Source organism: Heloderma suspectum, chromosome 6 (genome assembly GCF_057233095.1).
Source record: "Heloderma suspectum isolate Gila_16-S chromosome 6, 16-S_ref, whole genome shotgun sequence".
Classification (NCBI taxonomy): Eukaryota; Metazoa; Chordata; class Lepidosauria; order Squamata; family Helodermatidae; genus Heloderma; species Heloderma suspectum.
Window position 1 is genome coordinate 115,350,036 of NC_139463.1, and position 19,559 is coordinate 115,369,594.

Consider the following 19,559-nt stretch of genomic DNA (forward strand, 5'->3'; position numbering starts at 1 on the left):
AATGTAATAAATAAATAAAAAATACTCCCACTTCTCTTTCTTTCTCTCTCTCTCTCTATTTATTTATTTAGTTTTCGTATGGCTCATTTGAAACAGGAGTGAGTGATGAATCCCATTTCCCATCATTTTACCGCATGGTCCCCAATGAAGCCCTTCAGTACCAGGGAATTGTCCAGCTACTTCAATATTTCGGGTGGAAATGGGTCGGGCTCATCACTATGGATGACGAAGGTGGAGAACGTTTCTTGCGGACCATGGAACCAATGCTTTCCCAGAATGGAATCTGTTCAGAATTCACAGAAAGACTTCAAGCAAACTGGTATTTCTTTGGCTTACATGACATTCTCAATGTTACACTGAGTTATCTTACCATTTTCATGGAGAAAAAAGCCAATACAGTTGTTATATATGGAGAAAGTACAACCATTTTGTGGCTGGCTTCTATTATATTGATAACGACGGTTTTTCCTCTAACAGATCAAGATCAGGAGTATAGCGAGATGATCTCTGCCGGAAGAGTGTGGATTACAACAGCCCAGATTGATTTCACCTTGCATATCCTTCAAAAGGCTTTTGATATGCAAATGTTCCATGGTTCTATTTCCTTCACAATTCATTCAAAACAGCCTCCAGGATTCCAGAAATTTCTTCAGATGATCAACCCTTCTGGAGCAAAAGCAGATGGTTTTATCACAGATATCTGGGAGCAGGCATTTGGATGCCTTCTGACAAATTCTGATGCATCAAGGGATATCCATGAACCATGTACTGGGCAGGAAATGCTGGAGAGTCTACCTGCACCTTTCTTTGAAATGAGCATGACTGGCCACAGTTACAGTATCTACAATGGTGTCTATGCTGTGGCTCATGCCTTACACACTAGTTCCATATCTCCGTCCAACCACAGAGCAATAGCAGAAGGGCTGGTACCTCAGCATGTGGAACCCTGGCAGGTAATGTGTCATGGCTCTTTTGCAATGACCTCAGTATCGTGCAGTGGTGTGACCTGCAGTATGCTATGGAGCACTGAATTTCTACAGAACATGAACACCCAATTCTTGTCTTGCTCATCCTCTAAAACATCTTCCTTTCCTTCCAAAATATTGGTGCCATGCAACCCAAATGTTTGCAGCCTTATTTCTCCTCCATAATTTTGTTTGCTTTGTTTTTTTAACACTTAACGCCAATTGTTGACAACACGCTTTTTTTGTGATTTGCCTTGATTTCCCCAGATCTGGTATAAAATGCTGTCTATTATCAACCGTAAAAGACTTGCATTCCCAAATGGTTTCTCTGCTAGAGGGAAATAATCACAATTCATCAACTAAAGTTATTCTAAATACTCTTTGATTCTCTTTCTCTCTCCACCTAGCTCCACTCCTTGATTCAGAGGATGCCTTTCAACAACAGTGCTAGAGATGAAATTATGTTTAATGAACGTGGAGAGTTGGCAGGTGGATTTGATGTTACGAACTTGGTCACTTTCCCAAATAACTCCTATGTCAGGATCAAAGTGGGAAGGCTGGATCCTCACGCTCCCCCAGGCAAAGTATTGACCATTACTGAGGACAAAATCAACTGGCAGAGAACATTTACACAGGTTGGAAAATAGCTTCACGGCCTCTCAAGTCTTAATATTCATTGTCATCCAATGAAACAAGGGGGCAATAGATTTCAGGATGATAAAGGAAGCATTTCTTAACACAGTGCAGAATAATATTTGAAGTTCACTGGAATACCTAGATGGATTGGCAAATAGAGAAAATGTTGTTTAAAAAGAATAAATTAATATGTGGATGGTGGGTATTCCAGTGGAGACAAGCCATGATAATGAAAATGCAACATCCAGAAAGGACATAAGAATGTCACAATGCCATTGGCCCATCTAGCCCAGTATTGTCAGCACTGACTGGCAGTGGCCCTCCAGTGTTATAGGCAGGGTTTTTTCCAGCCCTTCCTGGAGATGCCAGGATTGAATTTGGGACTTCTGCAAGCTAAGCGCATGCTCGATGATGACTGAGCTACAGCCCTTCCATATCCGATTAACATGGCCCATTGACTAACAGAGGATAAATAATGTTGCTCATCATTACTGACTTGTGAAAGCTCTGAGACACGTCCTTAGTTAATGGCCTTACTTTGAATGCTAAGCTCATTATACCATTGATCAGGATAAATAAGGAAATTTTAATCTTCTAGATTTCATATCATGCTTAATACAACAAGTATTCTTTCTACCAAATGTGCCATCAGTCAACTTCTAGATTCAATATTCCATGTCCTTGACCTTTCTGTTTACTGGTAGATCAACTGATACGAGATGGATTCCCCAAACATTTTCTTAATATTAAGCTCTTGCAATATTTTTGGACAGGTGCCACCTCTTTCTCTATGTAATGAAAACTGCCATCCTGGCTACAGTAAGAAAACGAAGGAGGGGGAGAAATTTTGCTGCTATGATTGTGCACCATGTCCAGATGGAATGTTCTCAAACCAGAAAGATAGGACATTTTATGTTAAGCTTTTAAAAAGATACATTTTATTCCAAGAAATTCAAGCTAATCTTCTCCAGGTTCTCTTATCATTAACAATCTGGAGAGGGCTTTTTAAAAAAACGATGGTATTATGTATTCTTCCCATTGTTTATTAACATTATAGATATTCTTTTATTCATATTTGCTCGTGGTCATTTTGAGGAAAAAGAGAGTTTTAGAAACAGAGGGAGTACATGTTAACATTAATAAAAATCAAGTTCCCAGATACTTCTGCTAGAATAACAAAATGTCCTGTGGTATGGAAAACATGGAATGATCTTCCATTAATAGTATTTGGCAATTCTGGCTCTTGTGAAACAGAGGTTAAAGAAGGTGTTTGCACCTACACCACAAAATGAGACTTCACTCAAGGTTTTCAAATAATCAAGTGGTTTATTAACTTTTCCTGGGGAGCTCTAATTGCTTAAATCTGAACATAACAGGGAACTCCCTCCCACCATAGTGAGTCCTCTATCAGTCTTTCTAATTCAGCCTTTTCTAATAAAGCCCATTGGCAGTGGCATTGTTAGGCTTGGGGCTAGGGGTCTCCAGCCCTGAATCTATTTCCCTCAGCCATGGAACTATTCCCTGTATGTATTAGTGTCAACAGAAAGGATTTTCTCAGCTAAATTGCCAAGCAGAGAGTATTCATTCATTCATTCATTCATTCATTCATTCTATTTCTATACTGCCCCATAGCCGAAGCTCTCTGGGCAGTTCACAACTATTAAAAGCCATTAAGATACATTATATAAAATCTAAAACCATTCACATAACAACATAGAACAAATAACACATACAACAAAAACATATATCTAAAACAAAAACAATCAGCCAGAGACAGTCAAGAGACTCATTATATGCTGCCAAATGCCTGAGAAATGAGGGCAGTTTTGACCTGGTGCGGAAAAGATATCAATGTTGGTGCCAGATGAGCTTCATCAGGGAGATTGTTCCATAAATGGGGAGCCACCACCAAGAAGGCCCTCTCCCTTGTTGTCACCCTCCGCGTCTCCCTCGGAGGAGGCTCCCAGAGGAGGGCTTTAGATGCAGAGCATAGTGTGCAGCTCGCTTCATGCCAGGAGAGGCATTCTGTCAGGTACTGTGGTCCCAATCCATGTAGGGCTTTATGGGTCAAAACCAGCACTTTGAATTGGGCTTGGAAGCATATAGGCAGCCAATGCAAGTGGGCCAGAATCAGTCTTATATGTTTGCACAAGCTGCAGCTTCCAAACCACCTTCTAAGGCAGCCCCATGTAGAGCACATTGCAGTTGTCAAGGGCTCCTTGGAGGCCTCTCTCAGTCTAATCCAGTAGCTAAGTCCAGACACAGACAAATGGATTCTTTTCAAAGCTTTATTCCTCTTTTACAACTTAACAACTTTACCGTTAGCAACTAGATATGAGCAGCAGAGTACCTATGCCCTAAGTTGGAACAGTTGGTCCCCGTTTGAAAGGGAATTACTGGCAGACCCCTGAACTTAAGGACTAGGGAGAGTCCCTCCCCTTTTCCCTTGGATCCTCGGGGCGCAGCTGTTGTTTGCGTGCCAACCAGGCACTACGCCTCCTTTCTGCGCCCTCCATTTGGCGCCGCTCTCTGCGTCGGCATCGCACGTCCATCAAGTCTGCTTCCCGTGCTCTGTCACTCCCTGGACTGCTATCTAAGCTAGGAATGCTGGTGGGAGGAATCTCCGTCAGCTGTTGGCCCTGGGAAAGAGGAGTGCGCTCCTCTCCCAGGAGCGACTGCTCTTCCTCAGAATCAGAACTACTCTGGGATTCTATGGGCTCAGTGTCCACCCTGACAGTAGTAATCTAACTTGGAGATTACCAGAGCATAGACAACTGTAGCCAGGCTATGCCTGGGATCCTACAAAACCAACAGTCTGGGGGATCTGAACAATGTACCCAGACCACCTCTGTCAGCTAGGGAGTCTGTTGAGCAGCGGGGTAGGCAGTACACCAACAGAATCCCCAATCTGGCCCACTGGCCCAACACAAGGTGCAAACACTCCAGACCAGTAATCACATGGGCAGGGAGCCTGCAGAGGGAGATGGAAATCCTATAGACCACAGCAACCCCACCTCTCCCTGGCCCTCAATCCTACCCTGATCCTGAACCAAGTACCCCAGTGGGCAGAGTTGAGAGAGACCAATTCCTCCTTGTTCACCCACCCAGGTCTCGGTTATGCATGCCAGATCGGCCACCTCATCCACTACTAAATCATGGATAAGGGAGGTCTTATTCCAAACCCATCTGGCATTTAACAGCAGCATCCAGAGGCCCGAGGGCAGGCTGGGTGGGTGACCACCATGCCTGCAGGTGAGAGGAGGGCCGGAACACGGTACAGCCATCAACTGTCTAGCCTGTGTTCCCCTAAACTGGCCAGCCCTCCTCCCAACTCCATATCTCCTTTGACCTGTCATCATACTAACTGACCCCCCCTCAAGTCCCCCAACTTGGCCCCATCCCCTCTCTCCCAGGCACATAACAATTTTGTCTTGGAGAACAGCTAACCCCACATATAAAGCTGCAAAGTCAATCAGCTGAATGTTGGGGGGGGGGCGGGGGCGTTGCCCTTGCATCCCATCATCAAGTGGGATAGAAGCTGGGTAGGGAAGGTTTCCCCCACACACACACCTTCTCACATGCTGCAACACCACCACTCCACACGGCAATCAAGCCCATTGGTGCTAATAGGAGGTTTTTCTTAAGCATAGCTGCTGTGCAGGGGTCGGGGAGAGATTTCAAAGAGGATCGCAGTTGGGGAGGAAAAGATTACCCTCACTTCCCCGTGCCCCCCATCCCCCCTCTGCTTGACAATTAAGCTTAGAAAAAAATTCCCATCGATACCAATGGAAATATTGGGCCCCAAGTCATTTAAGTGCCTAGGAATGCCCCTGCTCACTGGCTCAGGGCCCAGGGCTAGTTTAACTCCTACCCATGATCCCTCATGCAATGGTCTCCACATTGATCTGCTCAGGTAGTTCTGTTCACCTCACCACCATGCACTTCAGCTTGCACCTTTGAGTGAGTGAGTTGGACAGGCCTCAAATAGAGGTGCTGTTGCTACTACCTGAAGCCTCATGGGTTTGCAGGAGCAGGTCTGAGGAAGACTCCCTTCTCCTTCAGAGATGCCTCAGCATGTGCCTCAAATTTTCTTTTTGGCCTTTTCTCCCCTTGAATTTGCACTGCCTACAGTTACCTAACTCTGACAGCTTCAGCTCCAAGCCAGTTTGATGCAGGTGAAAACATATCCCTCCAAATTGTATGCAAATCCAAGTCATTTGGATATTTAAAAAAACACACATACAACCCTTAATAACAAATGACCAACTCAGCATAATCTGTCTTCTATGTTGAAGGTGCCAAATTAATGATGGAAGAAGGAGAAAACTCTGTAATTTTAAGATGTTCCAATGCTCCCCCTCACCTCCTAGCTCATATGGCCCTTCACTGGCAATCCCTTTCATCTCACCATGAAGGCCAGGAACAAAATTGCTCCCCCAGCTACCACAATATGGCATGAGGCAAGTAGCTATATTCTGCATTAAGCAAATAGTCCAGTATGTTCGGAGGTTTATTTAGTAAAGGGTAAGACGGAAACAGAGACTTCTAAAGTGGATTACTTTTTATGCATCATATGAGTAGTATGAACAGTGGATGTACATGAACAATTAGACAGCATGAGACAGAAGAGCTTGTGGGGCGGGGGAAGAACTACTAGGATGGGACGGACAGAAATTATCACTCCTATATGAATGATGTTATGGATGATATTCTGGAGGTGACGGACTCGACCTTGGGGGAGCTGGGGGTGGTGACGGCCGACAGGAAGCTCTGGCTTGGGCTGGTCCATGAAGTCACGAAGAGTCGGAAGCGACTGACTGAATAAACAACAACAACGTGAATGAGGTTTCTCAGGAATAGGTCGATGTGTCCCATAAAAATCACAAGATTTTGGACCACTGTGGCAATTATTCTCTCATTGCATTGCACAGTACTTGTAATGGAGGGGAGGGGCCGTACCTCAGTGGCAGAGTCCCTGCTTTGCCTGCAGAAGTCCCCGGTTCAATCCCTGGCTTCTCCAAGTAGGGCTAGGAAGAATCCTGCATGAAACCCTGGAGAGCTGCTGCCAGTCAGTGTCGACAATACTGGGCTAGATGGACCAAGGGTCTGACTCGGTATACGGCAGCTTCCTGTGTTCCTGTGTTCTAATTTTAAGAAGAAATGGATCAAAGACCACTAGAAAATGCATGTCATCCATGGAGGGAATACAGAATTGATCTCTTGCATTTAATTTTTGAAATTTTTTCCTTCCACAGTGAAAAATACAAGACTTAGTAGACTCCTGGTGAGGTTATTCTTAGTTATGACAATAGTTTTGGTTCTTTTTAAATGGACAGAAGTTTGTTTCTTTTCAGACATGGAAATTTGTGCCAGTTGTCCAGAAGGTCACTATCCAAACAAATTCAAGGACGAATGCATTCCTAAGATTCCAAACTTCCTAGCTTTTGATGACACGTTGGCCGTCTTTTCAATTTCATCTGTATTTGTATTGTCTCTGATCACAGCTCTGGTGCTTGGCATCTTCATTAGGCACCAGGACAGTGCCATAGTCAAAGCAAATAACCAAAGCCTCACCTACATTCTCCTCATCTCCCTCCTCTTGTGTTTCCTCTGTTCCTTCCTGTTCATTGGAAAGCCCAATAAGGTGACCTGCCTTCTTCGACAAACTGCTTTTGGCATCGTCTTTTCTGTGTCACTGTCAACCATCTTGGCTAAAACTGTATCTGTGGTTCTGGCATTCATGGCTACCAAACCAGGATCCCAAATAAGGAAATGGGTGGGGAAAAGATTGGCATACACCATTCTCATTTCCTGCTTCAGTATTCAAGCGGGGATCTGTGCTCTATGGCTGGCAATGTCCCCTCCTTTCCCAGATTTGGACATGACCTCAATGACTGAAGAAATTATCCTGTTTTGTAATGAAGGGTCGGTCTTCATGTTCTATAATGTCTTGGGCTACATGGGCCTCTTGGCTGCGGTCAGCTTCACTGTGGCCTTCTTGGCCAGGAAGTTGCCTGACAGTTTTAATGAAGCCAAGTTCATCACCTTTAGCATGTTAGTCTTTTGCAGTGTGTGGGTGTCCTTTGTTCCAACCTACCTCAGCACAAGAGGGAAGTACATGGTGGCTGTAGAGATCTTCTCCATCTTGGCCTCCAGTGCGGGGTTGCTCAGCTGCATATTTTCCCCCAAATGCTACATTATTGTGGTGAGACCTGAATTGAACAACAGAGAACAACTAATGCGAAGAAAGATATAAACAACAGGATACTTTGTGGTTCCATATATGTTCTTGATATCTTACACAAGAACATAAAAATGGTGTAAATGAATTGCCAACTAAGTAGCCCATCTAGATTTCACTCTGTGGTATCCACTCATTCTCCTCACATACACAAATCAATAAATAGTAATTAACCAATCCATGATCCTGTTATTCTTTAAAAAGAAATAATAAATACTGCAGTTGTTGAATGTGAATACCATGCTTTCTTTAAACATGTGTTCTTCATAAACATCTCAACCTGTTTTCCATGTTTGGGGAATAAGCCCCTCAGGTGCAGTGGATAACTGGGGAAATTGGAGTAGTTCTGGGACTCCTCTCCCATCGATGTCCCCTGGCTCTATTTGTGCCAGAGGACAGGCTGATGTCAATATGGTAGAGCTGGCCCAAAAACAATCAAATAAAAAAGAACTCAACAGGGGTAACTTTAGGAACTTTGTTCAGACGGTGGGGCATCACCATATAGTTTCTGAGAAAGGAAAGCAGAACTGAGACTTCTGGATGTAACCCAGAAAGAAGTTATATAAAAGGAATAATTTAAAAAAACAGAATCACAGACATGCTACAGTGATGGCTGCTCAGGAAATGAAGGTGGAAGGTCAGGGGAAACGACACCAATCCAAGAGTAGTTGTGCAGAGAGATAGGGAAAGAGAGAGGGAGAGAGGGATCTTTTACCATCTCAGTCTGATGAGATGATTGCAGCAAGGGAGCAAGTCCAACCTTATCATTGGGCAAAGTGAAACAAATGCCTCAGATAGCAGGTTCTAGAACGGAGGCCTAAGCTAGCCTGCTGCCCTCAGGGGGGTGTTGTCCCAACTGTGGAGTTAAAATAAGATTCATAGAATCATAGAATAGTAGAATAGTAGAATCATAGCATCATAGAATAGTAGGGTTGGAAGGAGCCTACAAGGCCATTGAGTCCAACCCCCTGCTCAATGCAGGAATCCAAGTCAGAGCATCCCTGACAGATGGCTGTCCAGCCTCATCTTGAATACCTCCAGTGTGGGAGAGCCCACTGCCTCCCTAGGTCATTGGTTCCATTGTCATATTGCTCTAACAGTCAGGAAGTTTTTCCTGATGTTCAGCTGGAATCTGGCTTCCTGTCACTTGAGCCCATTATTCCGTGTCCTGCACTGTGGGATGATCGAGAAGAGATACTGGCCTTCCTCTCTGTGACAACCTTTCAAGTACTTGAAGAGCGCTATCCTATCTCCCCTCAGTCTTCTCTTCTCAAGGCTAAACATGCCCAGTTCTTTCAGTATCTCTTCATAGGGCTTTGTTTCTGTTGATTCAACGGACAATTTGATCAGCTTCTGTACATGAAAATGGGAGGGTACTTTATTTCCTTTGCCTCCAGTAGCAAAACGACCCTAACCAGCCCTGCAAGAGAGAAAAGGAAACATCCTCCACCGCAAGGTAAATCCCATGGTGTAATGGAGCCAGGGTTGATAGAGATGCTATGCTAGCACTTTTTGATTAGCAGGGATGTTGACATCATCTGCCACCCTCACCCCGCAAAGTGCCCTGTTCCCTCTGACATTAGCTGCAATCCTCACAGTAACTGAGGGTAAATGCATTTTCTCAGCATCAATATATTGTTCCCTGTTGAAATGAGAAGTAAATTGAGGTGGCTTGGTCTTGAATGGGCAATGAAGACCCATCAGCTTTACAAAGGACCCGCTTCTGGTGGAGATGAAAAGTGCTAGAACTGAACTGATTTATTGGTATGGATCTACACATCTTCCACATTTTTTGAACTCTCCTAGGGGGCATGATGAGTGCCTGCTCTTCAAAATGTACCACTACTCCACTGGGTAAATCTAAAGCGGTGGGGTGGGGGGGGAATCCGGCCAAATGATTCTGGAATTCCCAGGCCAAAGCACAGTTTTTGCTCAGCAGAATCACAATGACATTGGGGACTGGATATCTGTACTTGCTCCACTGGGCAGAAATCTGGAGGTAAGATGCAAAGACAGGCAACCAGCCAGGAGTTCTAAGAGTGAGTCAAGAAGAGGGGCTGCTGCTGCAATTGCTTTCGAATTTGCAAGGATCAAAATGAAACCCGGCTGTTTAGAAGAAAAGCCAACATTGTCTATTGAAAAGGGATTTCCTGGGGAATCTCACATATAAATAGAATATGGTAGTGTAAAGCTTATTACTAGAGATCTACCAGACCTATTTTGCTCATTTTTGTTTTAAACTGAAGCTTGAGCAGTGTAGACATGCAGAACATTTTGAAACTTCGAAAATGTTCAAAGCTCAAGCTTTGGGGAGCTTATAAAGGGAGAAGGGGGAGGGATGAGCCAAAGGGGAGGCTAATGCATATGTCCCACACTGTGCATGTGATGTAACATGTGACACACTGTGTGTATGCATGTCTAATCATGCTTACTCCTGTGTGCTCTTAGAGTGCTGGGCCAATTAAAGGACAGGCACAGAATGTTGGGAAAGGGGCTGAAGAAAAGTCAGTTGGTGACAGAGGAGCAGGAGGAAGAGAAGCTTAGGAGAAAGAGCTGAAAGGACCAGAGGGAGAAGAGAGAGGGAAACATTGCATCACGTGTTTTTGGCCTAGCAGTATGTTTCCATGCCCTAGCCAGGAGCCTGAGATGGTTTGGGAACTACACCTCCCACATAGCTCCACACTGCACAAGAAGAAAACATAAAGCTTGGGGCAGAGGGAAGGCCTTGGGTTTCACGAGTCGAGCAGCCACACTGGTGGCAGGGATGGTGCTGGAGGCTGTGGCGAATCCTCTAAGGTGGTCATAGAATCATAGAATCATAGAATAGTAGGGTTGGAAGGGGCCTATAAGACCACTGAGTCCAACCCCCTGCTCAATGCAGGAATCCAAGTCAGAGCATCCCTGACAGATGGTTGTCTAGCTTCATCTTGAATGCCTCCAGTGTGGGAGAGCCCACTGCCTCCCTAATCGGTTCCATTGTCGTATTGCTCTAACAGTCAGGAATTTTTTCCTGGTGTTCATCCGGAATCTGGCTTCCTCTAACTTGAGCTCATTATTCCATGTCCTGCACTCTAGGATGATCAAGAAGAGATCCTGGCCTTCCTCTCTGGGACAACCTGTCAGGTACTTGAAGAGCGCTATCATATCTCCCCTCAGTCTTCTCTTCTCAAGCTAAACATGCCCAGTTCTTTCAGTCTCTCTTCATAGGGCTTTGTTTCCAGTCCGCTGATCATCTTTGTTGCCCTCCTCTGAACCCTCTCCAGTTTGTCTGCATCCTTCTTTAAGTGTGGTGCCCAGAACTGGACACAATCCTCGAGATGAGGCGTGACCAGTGCTGAGTAGAGTGGTGGAGGAGGAGGGAAAGAAGCAGCCCTAGGAAAAGCTGTATTTTAAAATGTGGGGGAAGGGGGAAGGAGGTGGGCTTGAGGTCTGAGGAGAAGAAATGAATGTCATTCAGCCGTGAGAGGTGTGAGGAAGTGAGGGCCAAAAGTCCTCAGCTGCATTGAAGGAAAGTAACCTCCATACAGCTTCTGGAGGACTGGCAAGGTGGGAGTCCAGGAACAGTAAGTTTCACCCTCATACTTCTAGCACCTATGGTGGCATGTGCTTTATACTAGTAAATAAAGATAGAAACATAAGGCTAACTTTTGAAAAATGGAGCTGTAGTCACTTAATGAATGAACTGGTAGCAAAGGTCACAATTGTGCACATGGCTCTTGGCCTTGTGGAAGCATGTCACCTCAACTGTATTCTGGGGCAAGTATGATTAGCTTAGCACATCGAAAAGTTCCAAGCCAAGGGCAATTATGCCCACGTCCTGTTTGATTTCATCCTAGAGGTCATTGCAGATCATTCTGAAGTTGCAACACAGTTGTTGTTCCACAACAGAGCAGCAAAAACAGGTTGTGGTAGTTAAAAAACATGTTTGCTTCAGTGGTTGTGACAGCAGAGATACCGTATGAAATTTAAAGTTATTATCTCCCCTGTAATTATCATAACTACTATATTTAATTCATGGGTCAACCCCCAGTGGCTTTGAAGAAGGCACTAGAAAAGTGAAGTCTTAAATGGATATATGTAAAAAAAACTCCGCCATGCTATTCACAGCTAAGGTTAGGGGCTAGAGTCAGGTGGAGCTCTGTCAGTTTGAACAGTTTCCCCCCTTCCAGGTATAGCTCAGGTTTCAAATTAGTGACTTTCAATGGGCATTCAAGGCATGACTTTGCAACGCTGTTAAGGATAATTTCTCACTTTAAGAACTGTATAACCAGAGGTAGAAGCCATCTAAACCCAACTTGTTTGAACAAAGCTGTTGGTAGGGATGATCCTGTAGAGAAACATGGGAGAGGTAAAGACAAGAGGGATGTTTGCCAGCAGGATCATTGTGATTATAATGGCAGTAGTTCTGCTACTCCCACATATGGCAATGAAAGTACAAACTTTGATGTGCACTGGAAATGATCCTCTTCATATTCCACATGAATGGTACCAGGCCGGTGAAGTCCTCATTGGTGGAATTGCATCTCATATTCATTACGTGTTCCCCAATGTTTTGTTCAACAAGCACCCTTCTCAGGAAACGATAAATTTCCCATTGTAAGCAATCCCATAAAGTGAGGTTTGATTACACTTCTATTGTTTTTTGTATTTCTTTGACTGAAAATTGCTTTCATCATTTTGAAAAGGGGGGCAATAATAATAATAATAATAATAATAATAATAATAATAATAATTTTAAAAATATAAATGGACCATAGGAAGCTGCTTTATACTGGGACAAATTATTTGTTCATTTAGCATATTACCAATTATTCTGACTAGGCATCGCTCTTCATGAGATCTTCCCATGACCTGCTACTTGATTTAATTGGAAATGCCAGGAATGGAACCCTTGAACGTCTGCAGGCAAAGCGTGTGCTCCACCACTGGGCTATCATCCCTGCCCAGATGAATGAATGAATGAATGAATGGACAACCTTGGCTGAAACATAACATAAAATGCTGAAGAACAGTCTTGACACAGCCAACATGACCTTTAGAATCCTTAACCATTTGTGAGCCAATAACCATTTGTGAGCCCCATCTTGACTCCAGAAAATACACGTAGAAGATACATGTGGCTTCATCCCAGTTTGAGACAGAAATAGGGAAGGTGTAGCTTTGTTTTGTCACTGCATCAAATCTGAACATACCAACATTTGGCCACATAAGTTCTAGACAAGCACAATTTGTGACTTTGAACAACACCATCTCTGCGCACGGGGCAGATCAGTTAAGGCATCATTTTCCAATTTCCAGCTTCCTGGCTTTGTGGAGTTTGAGCCAACCTGAGATAGCCTTAACTCTGATCTTAAACCAGCATGATTTTAAAAACATTGAATATATAGTCTGATGGGTAATGTTTGCCATTTCTGAGAATATCATGTTCCAAAACTATAACACAACAGGACATTACCATCACATATGAATATATAAACCTTGCTGATGACAATATCTCCAAACATACTAGCATAATATACCATTGTTGTAAACGTTGTGGTGAATTCTCGCTAAGATGATTGATACAGATTTTTTATGAATGCCATCCATAACTTATCCCATAGGTTTTGCTCCATTGTTATCCAATATCATCTTCCCATATTATTGTCAATCCATCTGACTTGTGTCTATTTCGATAAGATGTGAACAAATTTTAGAAACTAATCCTTTTGTTTTAACCATACATCTCAATAAAATAATTTCAAATTTTGTCATACTTCTAGTCAGACTTTGTCTCGCTGGAAGATTAGTAATGAGATAATACATTTGATGGAGAAGAATTCAATTCAATTGCATTCCCTGAAGCTCCCTCGGTCTTTGGTCCTGTGTGTGTATGGGTGTGTGGTATGAGTGGTATGGCTGTTCCTGATCTTTGTATCTCTCCCTGCCCTGGATTGTGGTGCATACAGAGGTGGTATGTAGTGTGGGACTTCCTAGCCTACTCAGGTTGTGTCTTCTTCTGTGTGTGTGCACTCACAAACCTCATTTTTCATACAATTGACCTTCTTAGTTGCTCTCCCCTGAACCCATTCCAATTTGGTTAAATCCTTCTTAAAGGGTGGTACCCAGAACTGGACACATTTATTCCAAATGGGGTCTTATTCATGCAGAATAAATTGTGAAAATTCAAGAGCATCTTTAACATAATATAGAAGACTAGAAGGACAATCCAGGAACTGTAAGCCATGACAACATTTCCCTTGTTTCCAATGGGACTTCACTATGATTATCTTTACTAGATTGTGCCCTCTCCTTGCAGTCAGTGGCTTAATTCACTGCAGAAATTTCTTGTAAAACTACAGAAAGGCACTTTATCTGCAGCGTGGTGACGAAGTTCTACCAGCACATCCTGGCCTTGGTGTTTGCTATTATCGAGATCAATGAGAATCCCAAGATCTTGCCCAATGTCACTCTCGGATTCCACATCTGTGACAGCCTCTCTGATTCAAGGATGACCTACCGTACCAGCCTGGATCTGCTCTTCAAATCACATGAAGTTGTCCCCAACTACAGATGTGCCATCCAGGAAAATCTCATAGGAGTCATTGGTGGACTGAGTTCTGATACCTCTTCACGCATGGCAGATGTCTTTGGCCTTTACAAGGTTCCACAGGTAGGGGATTGGATCCAGATTAAAGCTGGGTCAACTGCACTGGTAGAGTGGATTCCCTGCCCCTTCCTTCCCACAGCAGCCCTTCCAGCCCCCTGAAAATGCTTCTCAGAGAGTCAGGAGTCCCTGCTGAATGGGATAAACTGTGATATTGGGAGAGGGGAGGATCCCCCATAATTGGGTGAACTGTCCTTCTGCAAGTGGAAGGCTTACTCTCAAGAAGGAAGATCCTGGATCAACCCATGATTCAGGATGTGGGACATGGGCATTTTCACAAACCATGTCTCATTCATTTTGTGTTCTCTTTCTGGTAGCAATTTGATGGTTCAGAAAGAGGGGAAGGCATGGTCAAAAAAGAAAAGGCAGGGAAATATGTGGGGTTGCACCAGGGTATAATATGCCTATCAAAAGGTAGACTTGTCTATATTGGTGGTTCCAGACCCTGTAGGTTGGACTGAGACTTAGACATGCTTAGAAGAGAGCCATTAAAATCAATGGAACTGAAGTTAGTTATGACTAACTTGTCCCATTTATTTCAGTAGTTCTGTTCTAAGTGCAACTAAGAGGAAGGAGTCATTCCAAAGCTGATGATGATTGTGAATGTGTAAAGTAATGGTTTACCAAGGCTTTGTATGAAAGAGAGATTGAGTGAGAGGGACAGAACATTCAAGCTGTTCATCCTTATTGGTCTGTCTTATATAAAACACTTAGGGCTTTTCTACATGAGCCATTTATCATATTCTCATCATTCCCTACTCATGGTTATTACAGGTTCTTTAGATAATGTCATGACCCTCCAGTCTAACCAGCACTTTCAGAGAGTTCTTTAGAGCAGGGAAAATGTGGCATTTAATTATGAAAGTGAAAGAAAGCATGATTTCCTCATGTGTATTTGTGCTATCCCATTATACCACAGTGCCATCTAGAGGTTATGTAGTGGAGAAGCAGGAAAGGAAATGCTCCTCATGTAGAGCTTGGATCTCAATTCTGCGACGAAACCTGAAGTAGATACAGCTGATTAACAGCTGATTAACAACCTCATGTAGAAAAGCTCTTAGAATAAGGCTTGTCATTAAGTCTCCCTATTCAGAAGGAAATGATACTTTCCTGTTTAGAAGCACCTGTAAATTACAAATAAATCCAAAAATAATTTTTAAAACCAGACTTTTAATGAAGGACACAATCCCAAACATGCTTTGTTCAGTCGTTCAGTCGTGTCCGACTCTTCGTGACCCCATGGACCATAGCATGCCAGGCCTTTCTGTCCTGCGCTCTCTCCCGGAGCGTGCTCAAGTTCATATTCATTGCATCCGTGATGCTATCTAGCCATCTCATCCTCTGCCGTCCCCTTCTCCTTTTGCCTTCAGTCTTTCCCAGCATCAGGGTCTTTTCCAGGGAGTTTTCTCTTCGCATTAGGTGGCCAAAATATTGGAGCTTCAGCTTCATTATCTGTCCTTCCAATGAGCACTCAGGGTTGATTTCCTTTAGGATGGACTGATTTGACCTCCTTGCAGTCCAGGGGACTCGTAAGAGTCTTCTCCAGCACCACAGTTCGAAAGCATCAATTCTTCGGCACTCAGCCTTCCTTATAGTCCAGCTCTCACAGCCATACATTACTACTGGGAAAACCATAGCTTTGATTAGACGGACCTTTGTCGGCAAGGTGATGTCTCTGCTTCTTACTATGCTGTCTAGGTTGGCCATAGCTTTCCTCCCAAGGAGCAAGCGTCTTTTAATTTCATGGCTACAGTCACCGTCTGCGGTGATCTTGGAGCCCAAGAAAATAAAATCTGTCACTGCTTCCATTTCTTCCCCTTCTATATGCCAGGAAGTGATGGGGCCAGATGCCATGATCTTCGTTTTTTTAATGTTGAGTTTCAAACCAGCTTTTGCACTCTCCTCTTTCACCCTCAACAAGAGGCTCTTGAGATCCTCTTCGCTTTCTGCCATTAGGGTGGTATCGTCTGCATATCGGAGGTTGTTGATAATTCTCCCAGCAATCTTAATTCCGACCTGTGATTCATCCAACCCGGCATTTCTCATGATGTACTCTGCATATAAGTTAAATAAGCAGGGTGACAATATGCAGCCTTGTCGTACTCCTTTCCCAATTTTGAACCAATCGGTTGTTCCATGTCTGGTTCTTACTGTTGCTTCTTGACCCTCGTACAGGTTTCTCAGGAGACAGGTAAGGTGGTCTGGTACTCCCATCACTTTCAGAATTTTCCACAGTTTGTTGTGATCCACACAATCAAAGGCTTTAGCGTAGTCAATGAAGCAGAAATAGACGTTTTTCTGGAATTCTCTTGCTTTCTCCATGATGCAGCGAATGTTGGCGATTTGATCTCTAGTTCCTCTGCCTCTTCTAAACCCAGCTTGTACTTCCGGTAGTTCTCGGTTCGCATACTGCTGAAGCCTAGCTTGTAGGATTTTGAGCATCACCTTGCTGGCATGTGAAATGAGCGCAATGGTGCGGTAGTTTGAACACTCTTTGGCGTTGCCCTTCTTTGGAATTGGAATGTAAACTGACCTTTTCCAGTCTTGTGGCCACTGTTGAGTGTTCCAGATTTGTTGGCATATTGAATGCAGCACTTTAACAGCATCATCTTTTAGGATTTTAAATAGCTCGGCTGGAATACTGTCATCTCCGCTAGCTTTGTTGTTACTAATGCTTCCTAAGGCCCACTTGACTTCACTCTCTAGGATGTCCGGCTCAAGTTCAGTGACCGCACTCTCATGGCTATCAGGGACATTCAGATCTTTCCTGTATAGTTCTTCTGTGTATTCTTGCCACCTCTTCTTAATCTCATCTGCTTCTGTTAGGTCCCTGCCTTCTTTGTCCTTTATCATGCCCGTCTTTGCACAAAACGTTCCCTTGAGATCTCCAATTTTCTTGAAGAGATCTCTAGTCTTTCCCATTCTGTTGTTTTCCTCGATTTCTTTGCATTGTTCATTTAAGAAGGCCTTCTTGTCTCTCCTTGCTATTCTCTGGAACTCTGCATTCAGTTGGGTATATCTTCCCCTTTCTCCCTTGCTTTTCGCTTCCCTTCTTTCGTGAGCTACTTGTAAAGCCTCATCAGACAGCCACTTGGCTTTCTTGCATTTCTTTTTCTTTGGGATGGATTGAGTTGCTGCCTCCTGAACAATGTTACGGACCTCCGTCCATAGTTCCTCAGGCACTCTGTCTATCAGGTCTAATCCCTGAAATCTATTCCTCACCTCCACTGTATATTCATCAGGGATATGATTTAGGTCATACCTGAACGGTTTAGTGGTTTTCCCGACGTTCTTCAATTTAAGCCAAAATTTTGCAAGAAGCAGCTCATGATCTGAGCCACAGTCAGCTCCAGGTCTTGTTTTTACTGACTGTATGGAGCTTCTCCATCTTTGGCTACAAAGGACATAATCAATCTGATTTCGATATTGACCATCTGGTGACGTCCATGTGTAGAGTCGCCTCTTGTGCTGTTGGAAAAGAGTGTTTGCTATGATCAGCATGTTCTCTTGGCAAAACTCTATTAGCTTTTGTCCTGCTTCATTTTGTACACCAAGGCCATGCCTGCCTGTTATCCCGGTGATTTCTTGACTTCCTACTTTAGCATTCCAATCCCCTATGATGAAGAGGACATCTTTTTTTGGTGTGAGTTCTACAAGGTGTTGTAGGTCTTCATAGAACCGATCAACCTCAGCTTCTTCGGCCTCAGTGGTTGGGGCATAGACTTGAATTACTGTGATGTTGAATGGTTTGCCTTGGATTCGTACTGAGATCATTCTATCATTTTTAAGATTGTACCCCAGTACTGCTTTTCCCACCCTTTTGTTGACTATGAGTGCTACTCCATTTCTTCTAAGGGATTCTTGCCCACAATAGTAGATATGATGGTCACCTGAATTAAATTCACCCATGCCTGTCCAAATGCTATTAAAAGGACTGTTGCTTAATTCTGACTAAATATGTTTAGGATCAAATAAAGCAATCCTGTGCACGTCTACTCAGAAGTTCAGTGTGAGTTCATGAGACTTGCTCCAAGGTAAATATGTATAGGATTCCACCAAAAGAGTTAATGTAAAACTAGGGTAACAACCTGATGCTCTCCAGATGTTCTGGACTACAACTCCCATAATTCTTGATCATTGGACCTCTTGGCTTGGCTTGATGGGGGTTGTAGTCCAACATTTCTGGAGGGAACTAGGTTGTAAAAATTAGCAATATTTGTCTTTAGGAAGGTTTATAGGAATACAGAGTTTGCTCCTTCAGAATGGACTATGGCCCTATTCACACGCAAAAGGGGGAAGGGTGGTTAGGGTAACTACAGAGCAGGGAGGATTAGGCTAACCACAACACGCTTGCCCATCACACAACCAGGAACCCTGCAGCTTGCTGTGGTTTACTTACCCATCCCTGCGCCATGGTTTACTTATCCATCCCTGCTCCATGGTTGCCGTGTCATCCTCCCACCACTGCTGCCAGTTATCCCAGTGGCCACTGCGCTGGGAAGTGGTGCATGCCAGCCACTCCATTAGACGGAGACCATAGAGTCTAGCCACACTGCCTAGAGTGTCGCTGGAAGTTGTAGATGCTCTAGGCTGCCATCTTTATGTTTGCAGCATTTTCGCATGGAGCAGCCATTCTTAAGAACAGAGATCCTGCCACAGGACACGATAAGCTACCCTGGGGCCCTTTAGCACCACGTGGTTAGCCAGGGTGGTTTCCCAGCCATCATGGTTGGGATTGAGACCCCAAACACAACATGCTAAGCCACTGTGGTTCACTCAAAAATGCAAACCACAGTGGCTTAGTGTAACATATGAATAGGCCCTATGTCTCTTTTCTTCCTCCCCAAATTACTTGTTCTGGTTTCAAGAGATAAAATGAAAGTACTTCTATTTCAAAGAGAGGAAATAGGAAAGTGATGAGAAGATTATTTCAAAACTCCCTGTTTTAACAGAATGATTTGAATAGTTTTGGACATTTAGGTTGCAATGTTAAAGACACTCACTTGGGAACAAGTCCCATTTAACTGAATTGGGTTTACTTCTGAATAGGCATGAATAAGACTGTGCTATT

General features: G+C 43.7%; 2 protein-coding genes across 2 annotated transcripts; both read left to right on the forward strand.

The window, feature by feature from the left end:
• Positions 1 to 134: 134 nt before the first annotated feature.
• LOC146342656 (vomeronasal type-2 receptor 26-like) lies at positions 135 to 7,857 on the forward strand. The gene is made up of 4 exons (XM_084807969.1): positions 135 to 953; positions 1,373 to 1,600; positions 2,375 to 2,495; positions 6,950 to 7,857. Exons 1-4 carry the CDS (start codon positions 135 to 137, stop codon positions 7,855 to 7,857), a joined length of 2,076 nt encoding a protein of 691 aa, XP_084664095.1.
• A 4,411-nt stretch (positions 7,858 to 12,268) lies between these two features.
• LOC146342657 (vomeronasal type-2 receptor 26-like) lies at positions 12,269 to 19,177 on the forward strand. Its single transcript, XM_084807970.1, has 3 exons — positions 12,269 to 12,438; positions 14,203 to 14,494; positions 19,100 to 19,177. The coding sequence occupies exons 1-3, from the start codon at positions 12,269 to 12,271 to the stop codon at positions 19,175 to 19,177; spliced, it is 540 nt and encodes a 179-aa protein (XP_084664096.1).
• The last annotated feature ends 382 nt before the right edge of the window (positions 19,178 to 19,559 follow it).

Coding starts and splice junctions, on each gene's coding strand:
- LOC146342656 (XM_084807969.1), top strand. CDS start 135: ATGGTCCCCAATGAAGCCCTTCAGTACCAGGGAATTGTCCAGCTACTT. Junction 1,601..2,374: donor GGCAGAGAACATTTACACAG/GTTGGAAAATAG, acceptor ATTTTTGGACAG/GTGCCACCTCTTTCTCTATG. Junction 2,496..6,949: donor AGATGGAATGTTCTCAAACC/AGAAAGATAGGA, acceptor AAGTTTGTTTCT/TTTCAGACATGGAAATTTGT.
- LOC146342657 (XM_084807970.1), top strand. CDS start 12,269: ATGAAAGTACAAACTTTGATGTGCACTGGAAATGATCCTCTTCATATT. Junction 12,439..14,202: donor GAAACGATAAATTTCCCATT/GTAAGCAATCCC, acceptor CTTTATCTGCAG/CGTGGTGACGAAGTTCTACC. Junction 14,495..19,099: donor GCCTTTACAAGGTTCCACAG/GTAGGGGATTGG, acceptor TTATGTTTGCAG/CATTTTCGCATGGAGCAGCC.